This window comes from Calidris pugnax, unplaced genomic scaffold (assembly GCF_001431845.1).
Source record: "Calidris pugnax isolate Ruff unplaced genomic scaffold, ASM143184v1 scaffold44, whole genome shotgun sequence".
Lineage (NCBI taxonomy): Eukaryota > Metazoa > Chordata > Aves > Charadriiformes > Scolopacidae > Calidris > Calidris pugnax.
In genome coordinates, this window is record NW_015094506.1 from 48,732,484 (window position 1) to 48,756,027 (window position 23,544).

Genomic DNA, 23,544 nt, shown 5'->3' on the forward strand with positions numbered 1-23,544 from the left:
GCCCCCCCCTCCATGTCCCCCCCCCCCGCGGCGTGCCGCACCTCCCCGCCGCCCGCACCCTATTTTTAAAACCGCTTCGTGCCTTATTTTAATCCCTCCTGGCTGTTAAGCCGCAGCCTCACGCAGCCCGGGTGCTACCAGTCGGGGCTGCGTGTATATACATATTAAAAAAAATAAAAATTGTTTATTTATTTATATATATGTGTGTGTGTATAAACGTCGGTCGTTCCGCCGCTGGCTGTGGAAGCGCTCCTCAGCGCGGTGCCGCTCGCGCAGCCCCTGCGCGCCCGCGGAGCGGAGCCCGGCGGAATGGTGCGGGGCGGCCCCCCCCACGGGTCCCGTCCCCGGCGGGTCCCCCCCAGCACTTGTGGGAAGCGGGGTCCCCGGGGAGGCGGCCGGGAGCCCTCAGGCTTCACCCCCCGCCCCAGCCGCCTCCCCGACCTGGGGCTTCATTTCAGATTCCTTTGAAAATCGAGAGGGCAAATTCCCCCGGCCGGCCTTTATTTCCCCCGCGCTCCCGCGTACCTGTCTCTGTGGCAACTATACATTCTCCGTACAAATGGAGAAAGTAGTCCAGGGAAATTACTTCCAAGCTTATTTACTAAAGCAGTTAAAAGTTCAGTAGCAATTTCCATTTCCTTTTCAATCTGTGAGTTGTTATTTCTGTTTGTTTCTTTTTCTTTATATAGGTATATATTTATCTAATTAATTCAATGTAATTACGTAATTATATTTATATTTTTATATGTTTACTTAGCCCAAGAGGTGAAAATGAAAGAGCAGACCCAGTATTCATACTGTTTTCACATCCTTTGTGTTTAAGAGTTGCCTCCTCTTGAATCTGTTAACTCACAACAATTTCTATAAACCAGAAAAATGCTCGTCTCTATTTTAAAGGTGGCAAAAGGACCAGAGCTGAGATCCACAAATGAAGAATTGAGTGTTCACGTTGCCCAGGCTCGAAGCCAGCACGATATTTCAGTTGCAGTCTGTAAATCATGCAGTCACTCGTCTACATTGTTTCTGGATTGGAGCTGGCACTTTGGAGCTGGTGGGAAGAACTCCTGGTTGTCTTCACCTATCCACCTACCTGTAGGTACGTAGGATTCAGGGTTTGGATGTAAGTCCGAAATAGCAATTTCTAAACTGATACTGCAGCCTGTAGACTCAGACAGTCTGAAGAGTACCTGTAGCACAGCTTTTGTAAGTCTCCATAGGATTTATGGTTTTGCCACGTCAAATGGCAACGCTTCAAATACTCGGCTATAACTGCTCATCTGAGCACCTCCGTTTTCCTACAGGAATGTAGAGGCACCAAGGGGCTCTGCTGCAAGGTGCTACGTGTAACGGCAGAGTCATGGGGACATGACACAGAGGGCCTGCTTCACAGAGGTTGTATCAAGATGAGATCCAGGGTGAAGTGGAGACACTTAGAGTGTAATTTAAGGCATCTCCTTACTCTTGGGGCCCCACACTGTTTAAGGGAACTCTGTTTAAGGGTACTGTTGTCTAGTATCAAGTATCCAGAGAAGGGCGACAAAGATGGTGAGGGGTCTGGAGAATAAGTCTTACGAGGAGAGGCTGAGGGAACTGGGGTTATTCAGCCTGGAGAAGAGGAGGCTGAGGGGAGACCTTATTGCTCTCTACAGCTACCTGAAAGGAGGGCGTAGAGAGGTGGGGTCGGTCTCTTTTCTCAAGTCACAGGCAACAGGATGAGAGGAAATGGCCTCAAGTTGCGCCAGGGGAGGTTCAGGCTGGATATTAGGAAAAAATTTTTCACTGAAAGGGTTATCAGGCATTGGAATGGGCTGCCCAGGGAGGGGGTTGAGGCACCATCCCTGGAGGGGTTCAAAAGACGGGTTGATGTAGTGCTGGGAGGTATGGTTTAGTGATGATGCTCCTTGTTTGTTGTGTGGGTGTCTATTTTTGTCAGTGAGGTTGACGGTTGGACAAGATGATCTTTAAGGTCCCTTCCAACCTAGAAGATTCTGTGATTCTGTGACATTAGTACAGTTATGAATGTGAATATTCAAAAGAACCCACATTCTGTTCCTTGATAGGACTCTGAAGATCAGCATGAGTTCATGCCTAAACTCTACTGAGATCCACAAACTAGATGTCAGTTGTACCCCAAAACACCTACAGCCTCGCAGCAGGCAATACAGTGATGGATTAATGCTCCAGCAACACCCCTTCAGAATAAAGATGAAAATGCCCCACCTGGCTTCTTCCCTACCTGAAGGTTCCAGCGTTCACCCGTGTCATCTCAGCTCAACAGAAAAGTGCTCGCATTCAATTCCCAGCTGTCCTTCCCCCAGAGGCCCACACACTGCCCACCAAGCCATGATCACAGAGCTGGGAAAGAGATGCTCCCAGTGATGGATGCACATGTTGGTCAGGGCTAAAGAAGGGGCAAATGATTGTGTAAACCCACCTGGGAAATGGTTTCACTAGGTGGGAATAAGCATGACCACTCTCCCTCACGTGTATTGTTTGAATATAATATACAGAAGACAAAAAAAGATCAAATAATGATAATGTAAAATAACAAATAGAAAACTATAGGGTTACACAGGAATATCACTTTCATATTTAGTATAATTTTCTGTAAGTCTACATTTCTGATGCTGCATCCATAATTTATAGAGCTCCTTAGGGCAATAATTATTGCTACTAATAATTCCAACAACAATAACACATGGCTGGCAATGCAACGGTGCAATGCATGGGTGGGTTGGCACCCCACCTAGTACCATAAGGTCTGGATTGTGACTGTTCCATCAGTACTAATACACTGTGACAATAACTGAAATGTGAAAAAGATGCTAGAGAAAATTCCGCTATGTTTTCCTACAGGAATATTTGAAGCATCAAATCTACTGTGCTGTTTACAACTGTGTAACAGGACGCTCTGCAATGTAAACCTTCAGCAAACGTCGCAAGCGAATGCCTGTGGAGCTCACCCAATTTCTGGGAGGAAGGAGAAGACAAGGGGTGTCTACACGCAGTTGCAGCACGGAGGAGGAATATCCAAGTTGGCTCCAAACAAGCTGATTGAGGTGTTGAGGAGCAGCCAGGGCTGGAAAATGGAGCTCAGCAAGGGCTACCTGTGTGGGGTTCGTGGGAAGACTCAGATTGCAACTCAAGTTCGGCCTGTGAGCTTTACAGGATTTACAAGCAAGCTTGGCCCAGGGCCCAGTTTTGAGAAAAGTTGGACTCCAGTAACAGTATTTCTTCAAAATTAAGTGAGGCTTGAAGCTGGGTTTTGAATTTTTGCCTTTTTTTGAGTCTGAAACTTAGGAAGCCAATGACATCCTGATGCATGTGGAAGAAAAGAATGCAGGAGTTAGTTACTCCAGGAGTGATGTGTTATTTACTCACCCTGCTCTTATTTCATCTAGTTATTTATGGCTTAAAAATGCATTTATGTACCATGTATTTAAAAAAGATGCAGAATATTGAGAAATCTCGACCTCATCCTACAAATGTGTGGATGTGAGTAATTGTGCTCAGATGCATTCCCACTAGCTTTGACAGGAAAGTGGGATTGACTTAAAAATAATGCTAGCAGAATTAAGTTTCCTGATATTTCTCCATCCTCCCATAATCCCGAAAAAAAAAAAGTATAAACATAGTTTCATCATGAAATTTTAAAAAGCCATTAAAATCTCTGAAGTGGTCAGTTCCTTTACATTTAATAATTATACTATTTTCTACAGAGTCACGTTTCAAACAATATTTTAAATTTGTGGTTTTTACTTCACAGTAATGTTGCACTGCAGAGTTTTTTATAATTTATCTGTGTTAAGGTTCCTAAAGATCTATTACAGCTGACAACTCCTCTGTTTTTAAGCACTGAAATATAGACTTGAATGACAAACCATGAAAATAAATCTTTCTTCACTCTTACTTCACCTTATTCTAAACATCTTGCCTGTCATATCTGACCGAGACCTTTCTGGGAAGGAGCTTTGAAAGTTTGCTTTGCATCTACTTGGTGGGCTTGGCAGTGTTGAGTTTATGGTTGGACTCGATGATCTTAAAGGTCTTCTCCAACTTAGATGATTCTATGATTCCATCCATGATTCTACTGAAATTACTGTGAATCTTTCAATTGGCCATGGTGGTCCATATGTCAGAAATAAAAATTCCTATTGCAAAAATATGAAATTTATTTTGCGTCAAAGGCTTCTTCTCAGTTCAATATATCAGTAGCAAGTATTAATTCAGGATTAAGCTTTTCTCTTGAATTTCAATTTCTGGATATGTTATTTATATTTTTGTAAATGATTTACCCTGACACAAAACCAGCATGGGAGACAAAAGAGTTGGGCCTTCTGTCTCTTATCCATTTAAAAAAAAAAAGAAAATATATATATATGATGTTTGAAACAGATTCAAAATTTTATTAATCTGTTTTTATGCTTGCTTACAAACTCATTCTTCAGTAATCAGCATTGTCATAAAACTTTTCAAAACCAGTAGCAGTTTAAGACTTAACATCTAGGGCAATTGTAGCACTTGTGTGAATAGGTAGCATGCAATGATCAAGTGTTTTAAGCATCTTTTTTGGGGGGGTTATATTCAATAAATCAGTAATGGCTGTTATTCTTGCTGACCCTAATCTGCAGTGTGCTGAGTACACTTCACCTTTCTGGTTGGGGTGACAAATACTTTGCTAGATGGAACCCCAGATGTCATTCAGTTCAGCCAAAATGTACTTGCTGAAGTACAGTAAAAAGGGTTTTTTTATATATCAAAACACCATTTTGTTCCAGGCATTTAGTATTTTCTTTCTGTTTGTGTGTTACACAGGGCAGGAAGGGGTAATCTCACTGAATAATTCTCATTCTGTTTGGTTGTGCTGGGGTGACTGGAGTGTACAGGGAGCCTGATCTCAATTTTTCATTTCAGGTGAAAAAAACCCACTTATTCAAGAGGACTAGATGGAAATGCAGGATCCAGCCCATTGCACATGAGCTGAATTGCTTTGCGTATTTGAATTGGATATTATTTTAAAATAATTGTGAGCTACATCCAGCAGCAAGGTAGTCAACAATGTTATGTTCTCACTCGTGGTTTTATTCACATTTGAGTAAGCATAATGAATCTAGTTGCAAAACTTTTCCTATCTGAAATAAATACGTGGGTATGGTTTTGTGGTTTTTTTTGGTTTTGGTTTGGTTTGTTTTTTTTCTTGTTATTGTCAGATTTGAGGACAATATTCATCCTAATTCTAGTGATGAGAGCAGGGATGTATGTATTGTCACACTGAAAGTTTTTTGTTTGGTTGTTTTTTTGGCGCTGCTGTTAAACCAACAATAATTTTAGGATAGTTTAATGTTGAAACTTGGAGCCCAGCATAATAAATATTCTCTCAGTGAAAACCAAGGAAAACTACCTTAAAGCAACATGCTAGGCATGTAAAAGTTCATCCATTTAAGGTGGAAGCGTAATGCAAAGTTTATTCAATTATCACTGATCCTGATAATCCTAATATGCAGGACACTAGCACTATATGGAGATAGTAGTTTAGTTGTGAAAGGCTCTGTGTTCCTATTATTATTATTATTATTATGCTTCTGTAAATGGAAGGAAAATGATTTCTTTTTTCAAGATTCACTGTATCGTATTTCACAGTGTAATGTAGAAGTGCTCATTGTAAATCTCATATTGGTGTTTTGACACTGTTCACGGAAAACCATAAAGGTCAGTAATCTTGCTGGAGGAAATCCTCAATTATAAATGTTAAACTGTGGTATATTCTGAGTTTGTAGAGAAATATAACTTCTAAGAACAATCTTACACAAATAACATGTATATTTTATATAAGGGTGTGATTAGGTGACACAATATTTTTGTACAACCTTGTCTATCTTCCACCCAGCCAGTAATCTGTTTTAACTTGGTTTATTCTTTTCTCTCCATTGACTTTAATCAGATACAGTTCTTGCTTGAAACTGAAAATATATATTTATTTCTTCTTTCACCTTGTAAATCAGACATTTTTCCCCAAATTTTGACCCTGTGAGATTCATCCATACACCAGTAGAAGCTTTTCTAAATGTAAGTGTGCTGCTCTCCTGAAGTCTGGTATCTTGCAACTTTATGGGACTAGGAAAAGGTACATCATTCCACTGGAAGGAGAGGACAGCTGCTCTTGGAGGTGACAATCAGAATAATCACAGCAAACTGATTCTGCCAAGTAGAGTGAAGCCATCTCAGTAGCTCATACCTGCTTAACCCACCTCACCTAATTAACCAGTGGTTATGAAAGCTACATTCAGAAGTTATTGCTGACGTTTTAATTAGCAATATTCCTGCAAAAGAATGGGTGCTCTCAAGCCATCCAGCCCCAGACTATTGAACTTTTGGAAGTTCAATAGGGTGAGCTGAAGCTTAGTAGGAAAGTTATATCTGACTCCCTTCTTTCGGGATCATAGTTGTTACTGACCTCATTCTGCACTTGGTAAGATACACATGGGCTTCCTACAAGGAAAAAAAAAGTGTCTTTTGTCCTATCCAACAGTAAGTATGGTGCTTTTGATTAAATGACTGCTGTTTAAGTGGCTTGTGCTCTGAGCTGAGAATGATAACCTGAGAGTGCGTGAGCATTGGTATCTTTGGATGAGGCACTGGGCCTGAATGGTATTTGTCAGACAATTGCCTCCAAGAACCTTTTACAGAGTAGTGTTTGCATTCAGTGCTGGATCACCAACCTCCTGATACTTTTAAGTTTAAAAGTAGAAAAATCTAGTGATCTCGGCTCCATTTGTAGGCAAGACATAGACCAATACCTCCACAGAATGATGCATCCCATCCTAAAATAGGTGATTGAGATGATATCAGTCTCTTATTTCATCTGCCTTACAAACTATTAGTGAACACAAAAATAACTTGGAATATGGGGTCAAGAAGTGGTGGGGAAAAAAAAAAGGCAGAATGAAAGATAATAGAGGAAAAGTAAGCGTTAAGAACAGAAAAGTACAAATCAAGAAGGAAGGGTTTGTGTGTTGAAATGAAGACAAACCAACGAAGATAAAATTCTAAAAAAGAAAGGAAAGAGTGAGGTGAAGAAAAGTAAAATGAAACAAGAAAAAAGGAAAATCAAGAGGAAAAAATTGATTAGGAAGATGAGTTAGTAAGGGGATGGAGAACCTAGTGCTGAAAAGGAAGAGATGCAGGCAAGTGAGAAGGATCACAAGGGAGAGGAAAGGGGAGGAGAACACGGACAGAGGTTTGATCACACTGATGTTCGCATGTCCATTTACTTTAATTTTAAAAGATGGCAAATGAGGAGTCATAACAGTAAAAAGAAGATGCATATTTAACATGTCTTTAACACTGCCGTGACTTTGCTTTGTGCCAGATCGGAAGACAAACAGCCCCATTATCAGGGATCGGGCTCAATCTAATATGCTTTGCCCCCAAGCAGAGATTATTAGCTCAGGTAATGGAAGCCACGGAGCTTCTGGTTGAGGAGCACAAGGCTCGCTGGCTGTGCTCAGGGTGAGGGCAGGACTCAGTCCTGTACCTCACCCTGACAACACCGCGTCTGCTACACATTTTACAGCTATTGTTAAAATGATTTAAGGTAAGCTTGAATCTTCTGTGTGCCCATAGCTACTAATGAGAGAAGCTGGTGGGATAGACGGTAGACTTGATGGGAAGTACCCTTAAGAAATAATAAAATAATAAATAAATATTTATAATATTCCTTCTCCGATAAAGCCTAAGGCCAGATAGGTTCTTTCATCTCTTTCACGATCTATTAAAAATCTTTAATGGGCAGTTCTTAAAAAATTCCAATTCAGCTTTTAAAGTGAGAAGTCAAAAGATAAAAGCAGATGTAGGTAAACTTGCACATCTGAACAACCCTAATCTCTAATTAAAATGAAGGAATGAACTTAGAAGTTTCATTTCAAGCTTCTGCTGTCATTTTAGCAGTGATTATTTTTATGTTGTTTGAAAGTGTGAAGTAAAATTTTTGCATGTTCCCATAGTATCTATATAGGCCCAATTCTTTCCAGAATCATACCCTATTGAACTATGTAACAAAGATGTCATTTATTAATATGAGCTAGTACCCCCTCTATTGTCCAAACTATTTCACAAGCCATAATTTATCAATACAGTAATGTTAAGCCCCCTTGATATAATCAGCTCTGCAGTCTGCAGTTCCAGGAAAAAAAAAAAGGGCAGCTCTGCACAATCCACTCCAAATTCTGGGATTAATTATGTTGTAGACTTCATATTGCACTTGCAGATGTTATTAATTACTACCACTCCCAGTTTAATAGCTGTTTCCATAGTAACTATGGTAATTTAAAGAAGGTGTGAAGGGAAGCAAGTTGAGTAGTTTGTTTTGTTTTGTTGTTTTGGGTTTTTTTTCTAACAGGAGGACAAAGGCAATCTGACTACATATATATATATATATAAAAAAAATATAAAAATCACCAAACCCTAAGCAGTGCAAAATAAACAAAACGTAATGACACATAGGAATGTGAACATTTTCAGAAGGGATTAAGGAATTTAAATAATCAAATACTTAAGTTAGCAATCTGCTCTCACTTGATCCTTTTAAAATTAATCCAATTTGCACTTTTTTGGTATAGTCTGGATTGTCCAGTGAAATCAGAGTGCATGCAGTGCAAGTGAAGGTGGAGCTATGTATGGCTCCAGCATCACGGATTTATTGGATATAAACACAATACCAGTGGCTGTGGTTTAGAATTAAAAAGTTTAAAATCATAGATCTCTATTACTTGAAGGAATGAAGTCTTATTAACAAATTTAATATCTAATGTCAATTTTAAATTAATCATGTGACTGTGTCTCCTCAAATGGAAATACAGCTTTTACATCCACTGCCAAGCACATTTACAGGAACAGGAACAAGAGCAAGGTGTTTCAGCAAACACACCAAGTACCTGTTATTATCTTTGAGTCATCTCTAAATTCTATCTTCAGACAACATTTGCTGTTAGTTAAGAAGTAGTCTGAAATGTCTAGGTAGAATGTCCTGGTAAAGGCAGATATGGATAGTTTAACATTTACTCTCCTCTCTTATCAGAAAATAAAGTGAAAATTAAAGCAATTTCTGATAAATTACAAATTATTGAAACTAGAAACTACTGTGGGGAAAAAAAAAGGGTGAGAATTTTTCTGATATTTCAAGATGGTAAATTGAAATAACAGCTAGAAATATTTCCTTTTCAAAGGAAATTTCGGATATTTCCTTGTATTTAGAACTGATGGTTTTTAAAAGTATATAAAATTAAAATTATAATTAATAGAGGAAACAGAGAAAATAGGAATATTGACAAAATCCATTTTTTCTTAAAAAAAAAGAAACGCCCGTCAGTTTGGGAAAATACTAGCACTATTTCTCTGTAAGTAAATGTGGTGATCGTTTCTTATACTCTAACTCTTAAAATGTCATATGAAAATTATAACAAGCTGAAGTGTATTACCATCGTTGTGATAGAAAATGTGTCATTAAATGTTGAGTTCTCCCTCCCTCGAGTAGAGAAAGCCTTTCCCCCACTTTGAAATGCAGATGACTGACTCCAGGAGTACTGCAAGAATATTCCCCTTTTTATTACCAAGGGAAGCCCATTGTCACGTCCAACATGTGCCCATCTGTGCTTTGAGAGTGAAATACAACCTTTTGAAGCAGAAAAGCATTTGTCCTGCGCAGTACTGAAATCCCAGTTTCAGACTTTAAGCAGGTCAGAAGTGGTGCCCAGTTTGTGACTAACCTTCAGAAGGATAGATAGCACCTCAACTGCTCCTATGTATTAATAGTTCAGCAGTTAAAATTGTCATCAAAAATCTACCTAAAGCACATGGTATGTTATAGTCATCCAGGGTGTAATAAAATAATTAGATATATAAAAATAGAAGGTGTTAAAAAAAAAGGGCTTTCAATGTTTAAGATGATAAATCTGGACTGAGAAGTTTCCTTTTATAACACAGATCAATGTTTTCCCAGTGAGCCAGGAAATTCCTGTAGGACCTAAGCATGTTTTGCCTCCCACGTGAAACGTTGCATCAGAAATCCTCTTTGAGGAGAAAAAGTTCCTCTCCACAAGGGGCTACTGCTATTTTCTCCTCTGGCACTGGAAGCCCACGTGCACTGCCCTTGAGGGAAGCTGAACCACATCTTGCATTATGTCCTACAGAGAAGTCACCTTGTCACCTCCCCCGAGATTGCCAGGGACCAGTCTGAGGCACCTGCTTAAGAGAAAGCAGCAGCAGTAGGGGAGATCACTGTTCATTATTCCCTGGAAATAGAGTTCCTTTGTTTCTTTTTAACCTTGGAAACTTCTTCTGCCCTTGTCTAGCCTTTTCTTCTGGCCAGTCTCCTGAGGTCTGCCTTCTAGGCCTAAAAAGAGATGAGAGGGAGATCATTTTTGAAAACATGAAAAGTCTCGTGAAAACATTGAGAGGAGGACATAACCTTGAGCATACATGGGTAAAGGAGGTAGAAAACCTAATGCAGGGTCAGAGAAATGAAAGGAAAAGGATTAATTAAAATGTACTAAAAGAGTTTTGAAGATGAAAAAGGAATATAAGTGCTAAGTATCTTTCTGTGTAACAGAAGCTCTGCTGAAAATCAATGGGGAAAGCATGGCTTTTATTTGAGTGGCAATTTGCATATTAATATTGTGATAGCATTATGCAATAGTATATAAGACAGATTGGGTAAATAAAGGCTGTGACCAAACATTTCAGCTTTTTCCCTCATGTCTATTCAAAATAAAACTGGCAGAATGTCACACTGTAGGCTTGTCCTTGATTTGTTTCCAGTAGAACATTAATTGATGTGTTCCCGTGTTTTGATATGTGATTTACAAGCTCTATAACTCAAAGGGTGATTACAGCCAGGCTGGCAATCTGGGTGCCAAGCCTTATTTCAGTGAACTGTCCTGGATATTTCACTCTAGAAATCATGGCTTTCTAAATGTGTGGGAGACAATATTAAGCAGTGGCAATCAACAGTACAGTTTTCTTTTGGTGTAGCAGGAGGGAGTATTTTGAAATAGCTAGTGCATCTGCTTGGTAGTTATTTTTTTCTCAAACTGGAAAATTCTCCAATGTTTCAAGCAAAATGCCCACAAAATACCCAGAAATGTAGAAGTATTCACAAAGAACATGCTGTATTTTTCAAAAATCTGGGGTTTTTTTCAAAGTCAATCAAAAGGAATGGAAGAAGAATATGTACAACCAGCAAAAAAAAAAAAAAAAAAAAAAATCCATTTTCTTCTCCTAGTACTTCAAAAATTGCTTTGAAAAACTCTTGGTAATCCAGAAATTTTTGAATTATAGTTTCATTCCAATACAATCTACAGTGGCTCAACTGTGACCCCTAAATACCAAGTCTATAATGGAAACAGTGAAAAATTCAAGCCCATTATTGTAATACCCTGTGTTACTATAATATCGTCTATCCATTTCATGTTTCATCTAGTTTTCTAATATTATTTCATTTGGTGAGAGATGCTTAACAGGAAAAAAATTTAGAAGAACTTTTTTTAAATAACTCTATTGTTAAAGGAGTTGTAGACAATTTGTGTGTCAAAGAGAAAATAATATGTGATTTTTGACACTGTCTCCCATAACATCCTCATTGGGAAACTGAGGCAGTATGGGCAGGATGAGGGGACAGTGAGGTGGATTGAGAACTGGCTGTGTGACAGGACCCAAAGGGTAATTATTAATGGAGCAGGTTCAAGTTGGAAGCCTGTAACCAGTGGAGTCCCCCAGGGGTCAATACTTGGACCCGTGCTGTTTAATATATTCATCAGTGACCTGGACGAGGGGACAGAGTGTATCCTCAGCAAGTTTGCTGATGATACCAAACTGGCAGGAGTGGCTGACACCCCGGAGGGCTGTGCTGCCATCCAGCGAGACTTGGACAGGCTGGAGGGCTGGGCAAAGAAGAACCTCATGAGGTTCAACAGGGAAAAGTGTAGGGTCCTGCACCTGGGGAAGAAGAATGTCAGGCACCAATACAGGTTAGGGGTGGACCCGCTAGAGGCAACTACTGAAGAGAAAGATCTAGGGGTCCTGGTGGACAGTAAAATGACAATGAGTAAACAGTGTGCTCTTGCGGCCAGGAAGGCCAATGGTATCTTGGGTTGTATAGGGAAGAGTGTAGCCAGCAGGTCAAGGGAAGTCATTCTCCCCCTCTACTCTGCACTGGTGAGGCCACAACTGGAGTACTGTGTCCAGTTCTGGGCTCCCCAGTTCAAGAGGGACAGGGAACTACTAGAAAGAGTCCAGCGTAGGGCTACAAAGATGATTCAGGGATTGGAGCATCTCCCTTATGAGGAGAGACTGAGAGAGCTGGGACTCTTTAGTCTGGAGAAGAGAAGGCTGAGGGGAGACCTTATCAACGCCTACAAGTATCTCAAGGGAGGGTTGAAGGAGGAGGGAGCCAGACTCTTTTCAGTGGTTCCCACCGAGAGGACGAGGGGCAACGGGCACAAGTTGGAACATAAGAGGTTCCACTCAAATATGAGGAGAAACTTCTTCACGGTGAGGGTGACGGAACCCTGGAACAGGCTGCCCAGGGAGGTTGTGGAGTCCCCTTCTCTGGAGATTTTCAAAACCCGCCTGGATGTAGTCCTGAGTAACATGCTCTAGCTCTAGGCAATCCTGCTTCAGCAGGGGAGTTGGACTAGATGATCTCTATGGTCCCTTCCAACTCTAGAAATTCAGTGAAATTCAGTGAAATTGCAAGTTTATTCAACTGAAGGCTACTTCCAGTGCAGCAGCTTAAAGGTTAATATCTCTCTGTTATAGGCTATTTCAGCTAACACATCAAAATCAGCTAGAAGATGGTACCAACACTGAGAAGCACAGTACTAGAAGTTGATTAAGGCTTATCCCTATAACTTTGTACAGTGAAAACTGGCTCATGTTGGCCACAAAATTGTGAAAACAACCAGCAGCATTAAATTATTGATAGCAAAATATTTAGTATATTTAAAACACAACTGCTAGTTCATTATTTCATACATTGAACTTTCTGTCTGATAATTGTGGGTATAATAATTTTTCTTTATCCAACTTTTAGTGCAGTGCCATTGCTGTCTTTTTACCAGTGGGATATGTTGTCATTTCACTGATATCCTGTGCCAGTGCAATCCTCTGGTCAGCATCACCTCAGGATTTGCTGTGGAGTAGCTGTTTATGGAGGCTCTGCTTTACTAATACCTTTTGCAACAAGTGCAACTGCCTATGCGCAGGAGGGAGGTCAAGTCTATTGCTTGTGATATAAACTCACATATCTTGCTCCTCCTTATAGCACTTAACTGATTTTTCAATGCAGCATTTAATGATGTGAAGAGTACTTGTTCTTATTATACATACTTTTCTTCTTTTCTTTTTCATCTGTTGTTTTATCCATATAATTTTGCACTAGAAAACCAAGCCTTACTCTGTGGTCAGAAGGTGAGAGGCCCAGCATCAGGCTTTCAATCCTACAGGCAACATGAAATTTTGGTGTGGAAGCAAAGTGACTTCTGAGCGGATGAAAGAGCTTATGAGAGTTTAAGTAAAGAAAAATAAATGAAAAGTAGCAGTGTAGTTTTGAAAAGTAGGATAATTCAAGAGAGGTCGAGTTTGGGAGACAGGGATGATTGATAGGAAGAAAGTGGGCTTTTGAGGAAGTTTGGGGAGGAGAAATGAGGCTGAAGAATTTGTGGGAGGAGATAGGAGGTTGTATCTTTCCCTGATACTTCTAGTTAGGGTATTGCTATGGCTAAGAAATGAAGTTGCTGCCCACGGCCTTAATTCCAGATAATTAACTGGTCTTTAGATATCTTTGAACTACACCATGCATGGAATGTCTTGGGTATTGGGAATGAAGCTTTTAAATTTACTAAATATTCTGTGGAAATTACAGTGTAGAGATGAAAACAGTTGCAGCTTTATGTACACTGAGTACCCAATGCTTCACCTTCCCAAGCACCAAAGTTTTCTCCTGTTTGTATCTAGCTGACTGAATAAAGATGCAAATAAGCAAGACCGGGTCATCCTGTGGCTTGGTGCTTCCTGCCAACTGGAGATAATAGAATGAATGTCTTGCCTATTCTGCTGTATCAGATGAGGATGCTAGGAGTTAGCAAAACATGTTCAGAAAATGATGTGTTCCGGAGGTCAAAAAGTTTTAGAATAAGATAAGAATTGCCAAAAATCAAACTGAAATTAAAACAAGAACCAGAAGTTTCACTACTTTCATAATGGAGAGAAGCAGAGGCATTATACAATGAGGTTAAGGAAAAAGATGACATAGCTTTGGCTATGTCATGGCTGTGACATAGCCTGATAAAACAAAAAAAACCCAACATTCTTTCATGTTTCTGACCTCGGTTTTATAAAATGCTTCAGAAGAGATTTTGAAGGTAATTAAAGACATAGGAAAAAATGTGATAAAATACAACATGGGTTTACCAAAGACTTATTTGATCATGCTGGATTAAGCTGATATTTTCCTTTGATTTTCTGGACAAGGGAAATGAAATGCATCTAATCTACCTGGACTTTTACAAAGCATCCAATACAATTCCACAAGGAAAATTACTAGCTAAATAGAGAAGTCAGGGATTAGTACAAGAATTTTAAAATGGGTAAAGAATAGGCTTAAAAGAGAAAAAGTGAAATGTTGAGGTAAGAAGTTGGTTAGACAATTATCTTAAATATTAGAGATTTATTCCAACTGATATTTTCATTAGTAACCTTGACTCATGATATGTGATTGTTCTGTTAAAATTTAATGATGACACAAAGGAATTACCAATATGGAGGAGGGTCATACATCATACAGGATGAAAAAGATGAATGAATATGGCAGTTACAAAGTAGAAAGCCAAGATTTTAGGGACTAATATAAAAAATATTTGCTGGACGTATTAGCTGATTACAAGATGACTAGGATCCATTAATGTTGTATCAATGTAAAATCGCCAAATATAATCTTGTAATTTGGTTCTGTTCCTCTGTATTATATTTATAAAGTACTTGAATTTGAGCCGAATGTGAAAAACTGGGAGTTTGAACCCTGTTTCTTACACTCCCATGCAGATATAACCTGTAAGAGCCCATCCTGACTGCAGAATATACTTCTGGCCAACCATGTTAATCAAATAAATTCAGACTGGAGCAAGGGCTAATAAGAGTTCCTGTGATTAAATGTGCTTTGCTCTTACAGGCTGCAGGCAGGAAAGGGGCATGATCACCCTCTGGAAATGTAAGAGCAGACAAAAAAGAGAGAAGACACATTTTAGCTAATGAGTAATGCTGGCACAAGGACAAATGGACCCAAATTAGTAGGACCCACATTAGATAGATGTGAAGAGGAAAGTCAAGACCATTGGAGCAGTGAGAGTCTATGAGAGCAAAAAGAGAAGGTGTGTTTCCAGCTCATGGAACAGAACGAGTCCTGCAATTGCCCCTTTGCACAGACCAGTTTCTCACTTCATTTCTATTTCCACAGTCAGTATATATCTCCCTTAACATGAATAACACCATTCTTCACTAGTAAATTGTTTACTAAGCCTCTCCAGACAGTAGAAATTAAGTGTAATTTCTCTTTTAGCAGAGTTCACATTTGCTGTTACCTGACTGCCCTGCAGTTTTTGCATTTATGCTTTTTCACTGTGCTAGTTCATCCTCTTAGTGTTTTCTTCTGCTTCCTCATATGCCTTTCTCTTTTTCTGTATTATATTGTTAGGTTTCTTCATCTCATTACTTTTTTCTGTCTCTTTTTTTTTTGTTTTTGTTTTTGTTTTTGTTTTTGTTTTTCTTTTTCTTTTTTCTTTTTTTTTATTTTTTATTTTCTTCTTTTTTTTTTTTCATTTTTTCTTTTTTAGCAAAGCTTTGCACCAAAACAGATGAAATAACTTTTCATGCTCAATGCTGGAAAAAGCAACTCTGTTGGAGGATTCTCTGTAATTGTCATATAACAGCCTTAAAATTTACAAATGCAGGACCAGAACAGGCAGGCTGAATGCATATTACTTCTTGGACTGAATCAAGCATATATATTTTTTTTTCAGTTTCTTTTTCTCTATTATCCTTATTAACTAATTGTATCAGTGATTAACCATTCAACTTAATTGCCCACCAAAAATGCTCTGAGACCTTTCTATTTCTGTATGGCTCACACATAGCCAACAAAACCCGGAATTCTTCTGCTCCCTTAGATGAAACACACAGCAGCAAAACCCTCATTTGCTTTCCATATTTTTTGTTGTCTACACAGAAGCAGACAGTTAAAGCTTTTGTCCACCGCATTCTCAACAGATACGTTTTTCAGAAGTGAAAAAAAGCCAAGAAAATCTGGGTGCTTACTACTTCGTTTTATACTGACTCTTGACAGAATAAAATGCTCTCCAACATTAGTTGTTTAGCACTTCTGTCCTGAGTTCTTCTAGCAAAGAATTTACACAATGTGACTTTCAAATAGAGAAATTACCATTAATACTATTTTTGGGCAAGACAGTTGTTCAGTACGCTCAAATGCTAACTCAGCTCTTCTTTTGTTCAGTACGCTCAAATGCTAACTCAGCTCCTGGGCTATGGAAGCAAAGGTTGCTAAGGTTCAGTTATAAACTGACATTCTTTCAGACTGAAGTTAGAATGTTAAATTCAGTAGTATCAGATACAATCTCTATCTCATTTTAAAACTAACATGAATTTATGCAAGCCCAGAAAAGGATGTCCAGTTATCTTTGCTTCAGAGGGATTAGATGGTCAGAGAGGAATTGCATGCTTACTCCGAACACATCATGAGTTATAAACTGTTAATAACTCAGCCACTGTCAGAGCAAGGTCTCCTCTCAGGAGAGCAATGGGGACTTGGGCATTTCCCTTCAGAAAGAGTTTTCATATCTGGTTTTGTTCCAGGAAGCATGAAATTCCAATCCTTCAAAATGTTCCACATAAATAAAGTGGTAAGTTAGAGACAGCTAAACAGTGATCTGATTTTATATCTAAAATGTAAAATGCTGAAAAATGCAAATGCAGTACTGAAGCAGTTATCACAACTGGATTGAATTTTCTAAGTGTTTTGGAATTCTGCTGAAAAAAAAAAGGAGGAGTAGATTTCAGAATATGTGTAACATTTAATTTCAATACTCCACTCCATGCTCTATTTTTACAACAGCTGAAATAAAATTCAAATGATTTAACACAAGACTTACATAACTACAAAAAAACGAAAATATTTTTATTTAAATGGAACAATTAAAACACCTTAATTTCACCACATAGCTTGGGCATTTTTGACCCCGTCTAACTGTTTCTTTTTCAGTCAGTGAACCTCCCAAATCCATTATTCACTCAGCTTTTCCCTGAAATGATTTTTCATGATGATGTATGGCAGAATTAGAAATTATGCTACCTCTAACCTTCTGTAGGTGGAAGAATAAACCAAACAAACTGAAGATCCTGAAGTCAAAGGAGGAAAAAATGAGCAGAGAAAAAAAAAAGGAAAAAGAAAACCAACCAATAAAAAAAAAACCCAAAACAAAATACAGACAAACCAAAATACTTTAAATTACCATCATGCTGTTAAAAACCTGCTAGTACAGGTTTTCACCCCAATAAGAGGTGTGTTACTGTTCAGGCTGTAACTTTTTTTATGACAGCAAGTCTTCAGGACAGGCTACCTATAAAAAAAGAAGTGGGTGACATCTGTGTATTGACCTTGCTGTAGTTGCTGGAGCAGTTGGAGGTGTCAGGGAAGTCCCTGACAGAGGAGATGAGAGAGGTCTCTGAGAGCTGCACTGGGCACCAGCTCCTGCCCTACCCAGCCCGTTACCTGCACGTGGCTTTCTTAATCATTTGCTCATTTTGCAGGAACCAAGAAGAAAGTTAGGAAAGATAAGTGTATTTCTTGCCAAACTCAAGGCCAAAGGAAGAAAGCAGACAAAGAAAGATTGAAATATAATCTGTAATTTACGTAGCTGTAGTGTCACAAAGGCAAGTGGGTGGCTAATACTTTGCTTTTTCTCATTGCTTTATTTTTTTTTTTTTACATTGTTTCTCTTATTTGCTTCTACACTAGACTTTTATTTTTTGGATGGCTTGAGTCACTTACCCAAGGGAAAAATAGAGAATAATATGAGGTAAAATTTGGAAAGAAATAATTATGGATATGTATTTTCTCAAAAGCAAAAAGCATTTTATTTTGTGGAAATCCCATACAACATTAATGAGTTTTGGAGCTTATTTTATATGCTGTTATATGTTAACTTTACAATGGTAAAAAAAAATCTACTCTATATCAAATTTTATTTTTTTATTCTATATGAAATTTTAGTGTGATGCCTAGCAATCATAGGACAAAGCAATCCTGTGATAGCAAATATCATATTATTTCACAGGGACACCATGAAAAAACTAATAATAATATAATAATAATAAAATGCTATTTGTTTCATTAAAAATGTGTTGAAACTGTTTCTGTTTCTTGTATTTAGATACGATTTTGTTTTTTATTAAACCAGGCTGTTTTGCATTTATTTTTATTTGTACAACATCCACAATAATGGTCACCATGAAAAGCTGATAGGTGCTAGCCCATAAATAATAAATCATAATAAAAACTGGAATAAATAACAGATGTTTATAAGTACGGTAGAATAGACAAAGGTTGATAGCTGCAAGGAAAAACTCATTAAGAAAACCACAGCGAGCTGTATTTAGAGAGGTAAAATTTGTATGTGTTGAAAAATATATTTATTGTTAATAATCATAGAGTCATAGAATGGTTTGGGTTGGAAGGGACATTTAAAGAGCATTTAGTCCAACCCCCCTGCCATGGGCAGGGACATCTTCCACTAGATCAGGATGCTCAAAACCCCTTCCAACCTGGATTTGAACACTTCCAGGCATGGGGCATCCACTGCTTCTCTGGGCAGCCTGTGCCAGTGTCTCACCACCATACCATAGTACAGAATCTCCTCCTAACATCCAACATAAAGCTCTCCTCTTTCAGTTTAAAAATGTTGCCCCTTGTCTTGTCTTTCTTATAAGCCCTTTCTATATGCTGAAAGGCTGCAATAATGTCTCTCTGGAGCCATCAATTCTCCAGGCTGAACAACCCTAACTCTCTCAGACTTTCTTCATAGGAGAGGTGTTCCAGCCTCTGATCATTTCTGTGGCCCTCCTCTGGACCCACTCCAACAGGTCCATGTCCTTCTTATGTTGGGTGCCCCAGAGCTGGATGCAGTACTCTGGGTGGGGTCTCACCAGAGTGGAGTAGAGGGGCAGAATCACCTCCCTTGACCTCTTGGCCACACTTCTTTTGATGAAGCTCAGGATACAGTTGGCTTTCTTGGCTGCAAAGGCTCATTTCTGGTTCGTGTTGAGCTTTTCATCCACCAGTACCCCCAAGCCCTTCTCCACAGGGATACTCTCAATCCTTTCATCCCTCAGTCTGTATTGATAGTGAGGATTGCCCTCACCCAGGTGCGAGACCTTGCGTTTCACCTTGTTGAACTTCTTGAGGTTAATAAAGTTAATTATCTGCTTTCATGGTCCTAAAAAATAGGTACCTAATTCCTGGAGCCTTTTGTTACACTGGAAGTCAAAGCTCCTCTGAATAAACGTTAAGGTCCTAACATCTGAGTTTCTAACCTCTGCTCTTCCACCCTGATGGTATCATACTGGTACAAATTAGAAGAAAAGGTAGTTTAAGTAGATACCCAGTTAGTAAAATCTGTTGATAAAGAAACTTTTATATACAACCATTAATATGTCCCCTCCCTTGGTTTTTGAGGTTTGCTGTGATTTGGGGGGAATTTGGTTTTACTTTGTTACAAAATCATTGTGACAAAATATTTCTACCTGTAAGTTACTCTCAGCCAACATTTATAGTGATTCATGGACTAAACATATGTTTTGGTTTCCAGAGTGACTAAACATTCTCAAACACAAAACCTGACCTGACGTAAGTGCTCAGCAGTGTCCACTTGGCCACAGTTCAACCTCAGAAAATTTTTTGCAGGTAAGAGAATTGGCCCGAGAAAGTCAGAGAAATGCTATTGGTATAAAACCCCCAAAGAAAAGGAAACCCCCCAGCCAGACACCCAGTCAAATATTGGAACAATGCTGTTTTACTGGATTTTCATGGCTGCTTTCGTCAGTACCTGCAGCTTTTGCTAACAGGTTTCCCATTCTAACAGTGATTGTGTTAGGAAAGGTTTAACGACAGAAATTTGTTAATGTTGTGACTTGATAAAACCTGATCTGATGACAGTGCCCTTCCCAGAGGATGAGAGGATGAGTTATCACTAGGGTAATTTCTATCTATTGTACTGGCTTTTAGTGGAGTTTCCTGACAGCAGCAAAGATATGGCAACTTTTATATTGGTGCTAGTCATGGCAAAAATAAAGTTTGACACAGAAGGTAGACTACCCATGCTAATTTTACTTGGGTCTTGCTAGCAGGGAGACCTTCTCAGTAGATTTCAGATTATTTAAGTTGGATTTTTTTTATTTATCTGTTTATTGATGTCTTTACAATGGAGACTCTCTGGGTTCAGAGGCACACGGCAAGTCACTACTTCTGTCTCCATACAGCAAGAGTTAATTTCTCCATTGCCAGAGAGAGCAGATCCTCCTGATGTGGGCGCCTCATCAAGACATTTAAAGTAACGTTACGTTAGTCTCAGTCAATGACAGGCATTAAGTCTGAGCGGTTCACGTATCAACCAGTAAATATATCCTGGGACCACATATTAAACCATGAAGACAACTAAATGGTTAACATGGAGTTCCTCTATGAGATCTTGCATAATCTGTACGTAATATTGTCTATCACTGTTGTGATGGCATGAACAAAATTTACTCTGAGGTACATATATGGTGTAGAAATATGAGGGAGAGTCATAGGAAGATGGAGAAAACACACAATGGTGACTGAATTAAGGTTGCAGAGGTAGCTTTTGAATGCTTGACTCTGTAACCTTTGCAACCTTAATAATGCCATTTTAATGCATACTATGTTTTATTTGTTTAATGTCTCAGAGTAGCTACATTTGGGATGAACTCCATCACCTACACTGAAGGAGGCAACTGAATAGGTCCTGACCCAGCGTGGCCTGTTGTGATCAGCCTGCATAAGGTCATATGTATCACCCTGAGCCCTGGGAGCTGATGACAGGGTGCAGAAAAATTCTGTCCTCTGGTTCACGAAAGCCTAATTGCTCACTTTGTCATGTTGATCTTGTAACATGTCTCCTGCTCCTACTGCTTCTCAGTAATTTTCTGCATAGAAATACCCTCTGTGCACTGTCACCATTCACTCTGTGACACGGTGAAAGTACTGTACAGGCTATTTCTGTTAGATTTCACTAGGGAATGTTATTTCTCCCTGGAGCTGCTTCCATCAGCTTCGTGCTATTTCTATCTCCAAAGAAACAATTCTAAGCAGCACCCTTTCTACTGATATCAATCCTTTCCCCTCCTGCCTCTCAGAGCTGGCAGCCATAGTTGACCGTGTGTCAAATTAAAATTCAAGAGGGTTACTATCCAAAGTGTTTGATATATTCTAATGCTTCAAGATCCTTTCACTGTAATGTCATCCTGTACTTGAGCAATGCATTGCCCAGCTCCCGAATTCACCCAAATTCAATGCATCCAGAATCCTGAAGCAATGCACTTGTGTTAGGGCAGCTCTGTCAATTATAATAACAGTCTGCAGCATGCTATTATGACTTTATGGTCTTAGATGTCCTGAGTGAGTAGAGCAATGGTTTAACGAGCTGCCTCTTTCTCTGCAGTCCTGTGGGCCATTTGCTTGGCTACAGAGAGGGGAGGGGGGATGGGAGGGAGATGGAGAAGACAGCACATTAACCTTCTCCATGCCTTGGATAGTCCAGAATTCTGTGAAGAGAGCCGAAACTCTAGTCTGAATCTGAAGAGCAGCATTTAACTTTTGTCATCTCCTCACCGTTGCTTTGAAGGCCATTTTACTTAATTAGAAAAAATGCACCCAGATTATATCCAGATCACTGGCATCATATGTTACCCTCAGTTGCCCCATAGAAAAGACAAACATCATTAAACATAAACTCTCTTCACAAATGCTATCCTGTCACCAGTTATTTTATGCAATGTTATCTTCTTTTCTTCCCTATTTACCTAATGACTTGATGTTGTTATTTATACTACTTCTGTGTTGATTTATCCTGCCACCATATGTTCACTCGCTTTAAATTTGATGATAATGATCTTTTGTGGTATATGCACTTCCATGTATTAATTATTGCTGAGATTCAGATGTTGGCTTTCAGAAATAAAAAGGCGATTTCTTTGCATTTTTTACCATTCAGAAATATAGGTTTATTTTGCAAAAGAAGGAAAAAAGAAGTTTCTGGTTTAAAGGATTAATCCTTAAAATAGCATAGAACTACAGAAGAAATAAGGAGGGTGAAAAAAAAATCTGTCAAACTTTCTCCATTTCTAAAACTTTCCTTCCATAGTTCTGACTACTAAATGAAACTCTTGTACAGTTTCAGAGGATATTCACATCCTCTGAATTGCGCAACCTATGACAGGAAGAAAACATCTAGGCAGATCTGTATATACTTAACGCTGAAAAGTAACTTCACTCCTCATTGATACCTGTCACTATAATTCTTGTATACTACATTATGCTAATATTTTAGGAACCGTAAGCCAGCTGTCTGATACAACAGTCAAAGTGGGTTTTTGTGGAATGGAAATTCATGACTGATGATCTTCACGTTTACTTTGTATTCTGCATTCACTCTATTTTGCAGGATGGAGTGCCAAAAATGAAGATTTTGGCTCTAGAGAAAAGGATGCTCTTAATTCATTAATTCACTTTGGTGGGACACAGGAAAGCTTTCAGCCGATGTTTGTTTTCATAATCCCATAAATCCTGCCCTTTAGCAGAACAACACATCAGAAATGAAAGCTGAAATGAAACTACTTCTTTCCTGACTTTCCTGCAGAAAATGTGAGGACATGTTGTTTTGGCTGGTCACATGTTTCTGAAGAATTTGATTTTTATTTATAAGTTTGGCTCCTTATGAAGTTACCTGGGAATTTAGAATTGCTCTGCAGCAGTCATCAGAACTGCAGTATCCTTGATGAGTGTCTTTTCTTCACTGAGCTAGCATTAAACAAGCTGTCTTTTGTATACCAGACTGCGGGCTGCCTCAGAATATACATACATTAATACCTTGATGGTGAAAACTGTACCCTCAGAACAGAGAGGAATCCAAGCTGCAAGGATTAATTGACCAACTGAAACACCTGCCTCTGTTTTGTCTACAGAGGAAGTTTAGAGAAGAAAGAGTCTATCAAATCCCATATTTAATCACAAAGTGGTTTACATAATTTAGTTTTGAACCACAAGCTGAGCTGAAAAACATTGGGAAATATTTTGATTCCACCCAAATGAAATAAAAATATTTTCTTTACAAAACAGACTGTAAATGAAACATTTCAAACCTCAACAACAAAATATTAACCTTTCAGCTTTAGTTTTATTTC

At 38.9% G+C, this 23,544-nt stretch overlaps 1 protein-coding gene across 1 annotated transcript in view; it reads left to right on the forward strand.

The window, feature by feature from the left end:
• The window catches only part of LOC106901046, a 5,684-nt gene extending 1,325 nt beyond the window's left edge, over positions 1-4,359 (forward strand). The window contains exons 3-4 of the mRNA XM_014963375.1: positions 873-1,096; positions 2,857-4,359. Coding sequence (XP_014818861.1) covers positions 873-1,096; positions 2,857-3,245 — 613 coding nt within the window. The 3' untranslated portion in view covers positions 3,246-4,359. The remainder of the gene's footprint in view (positions 1-872; positions 1,097-2,856) is intronic.
• Positions 4,360-23,544: the final 19,185 nt, after the last annotated feature.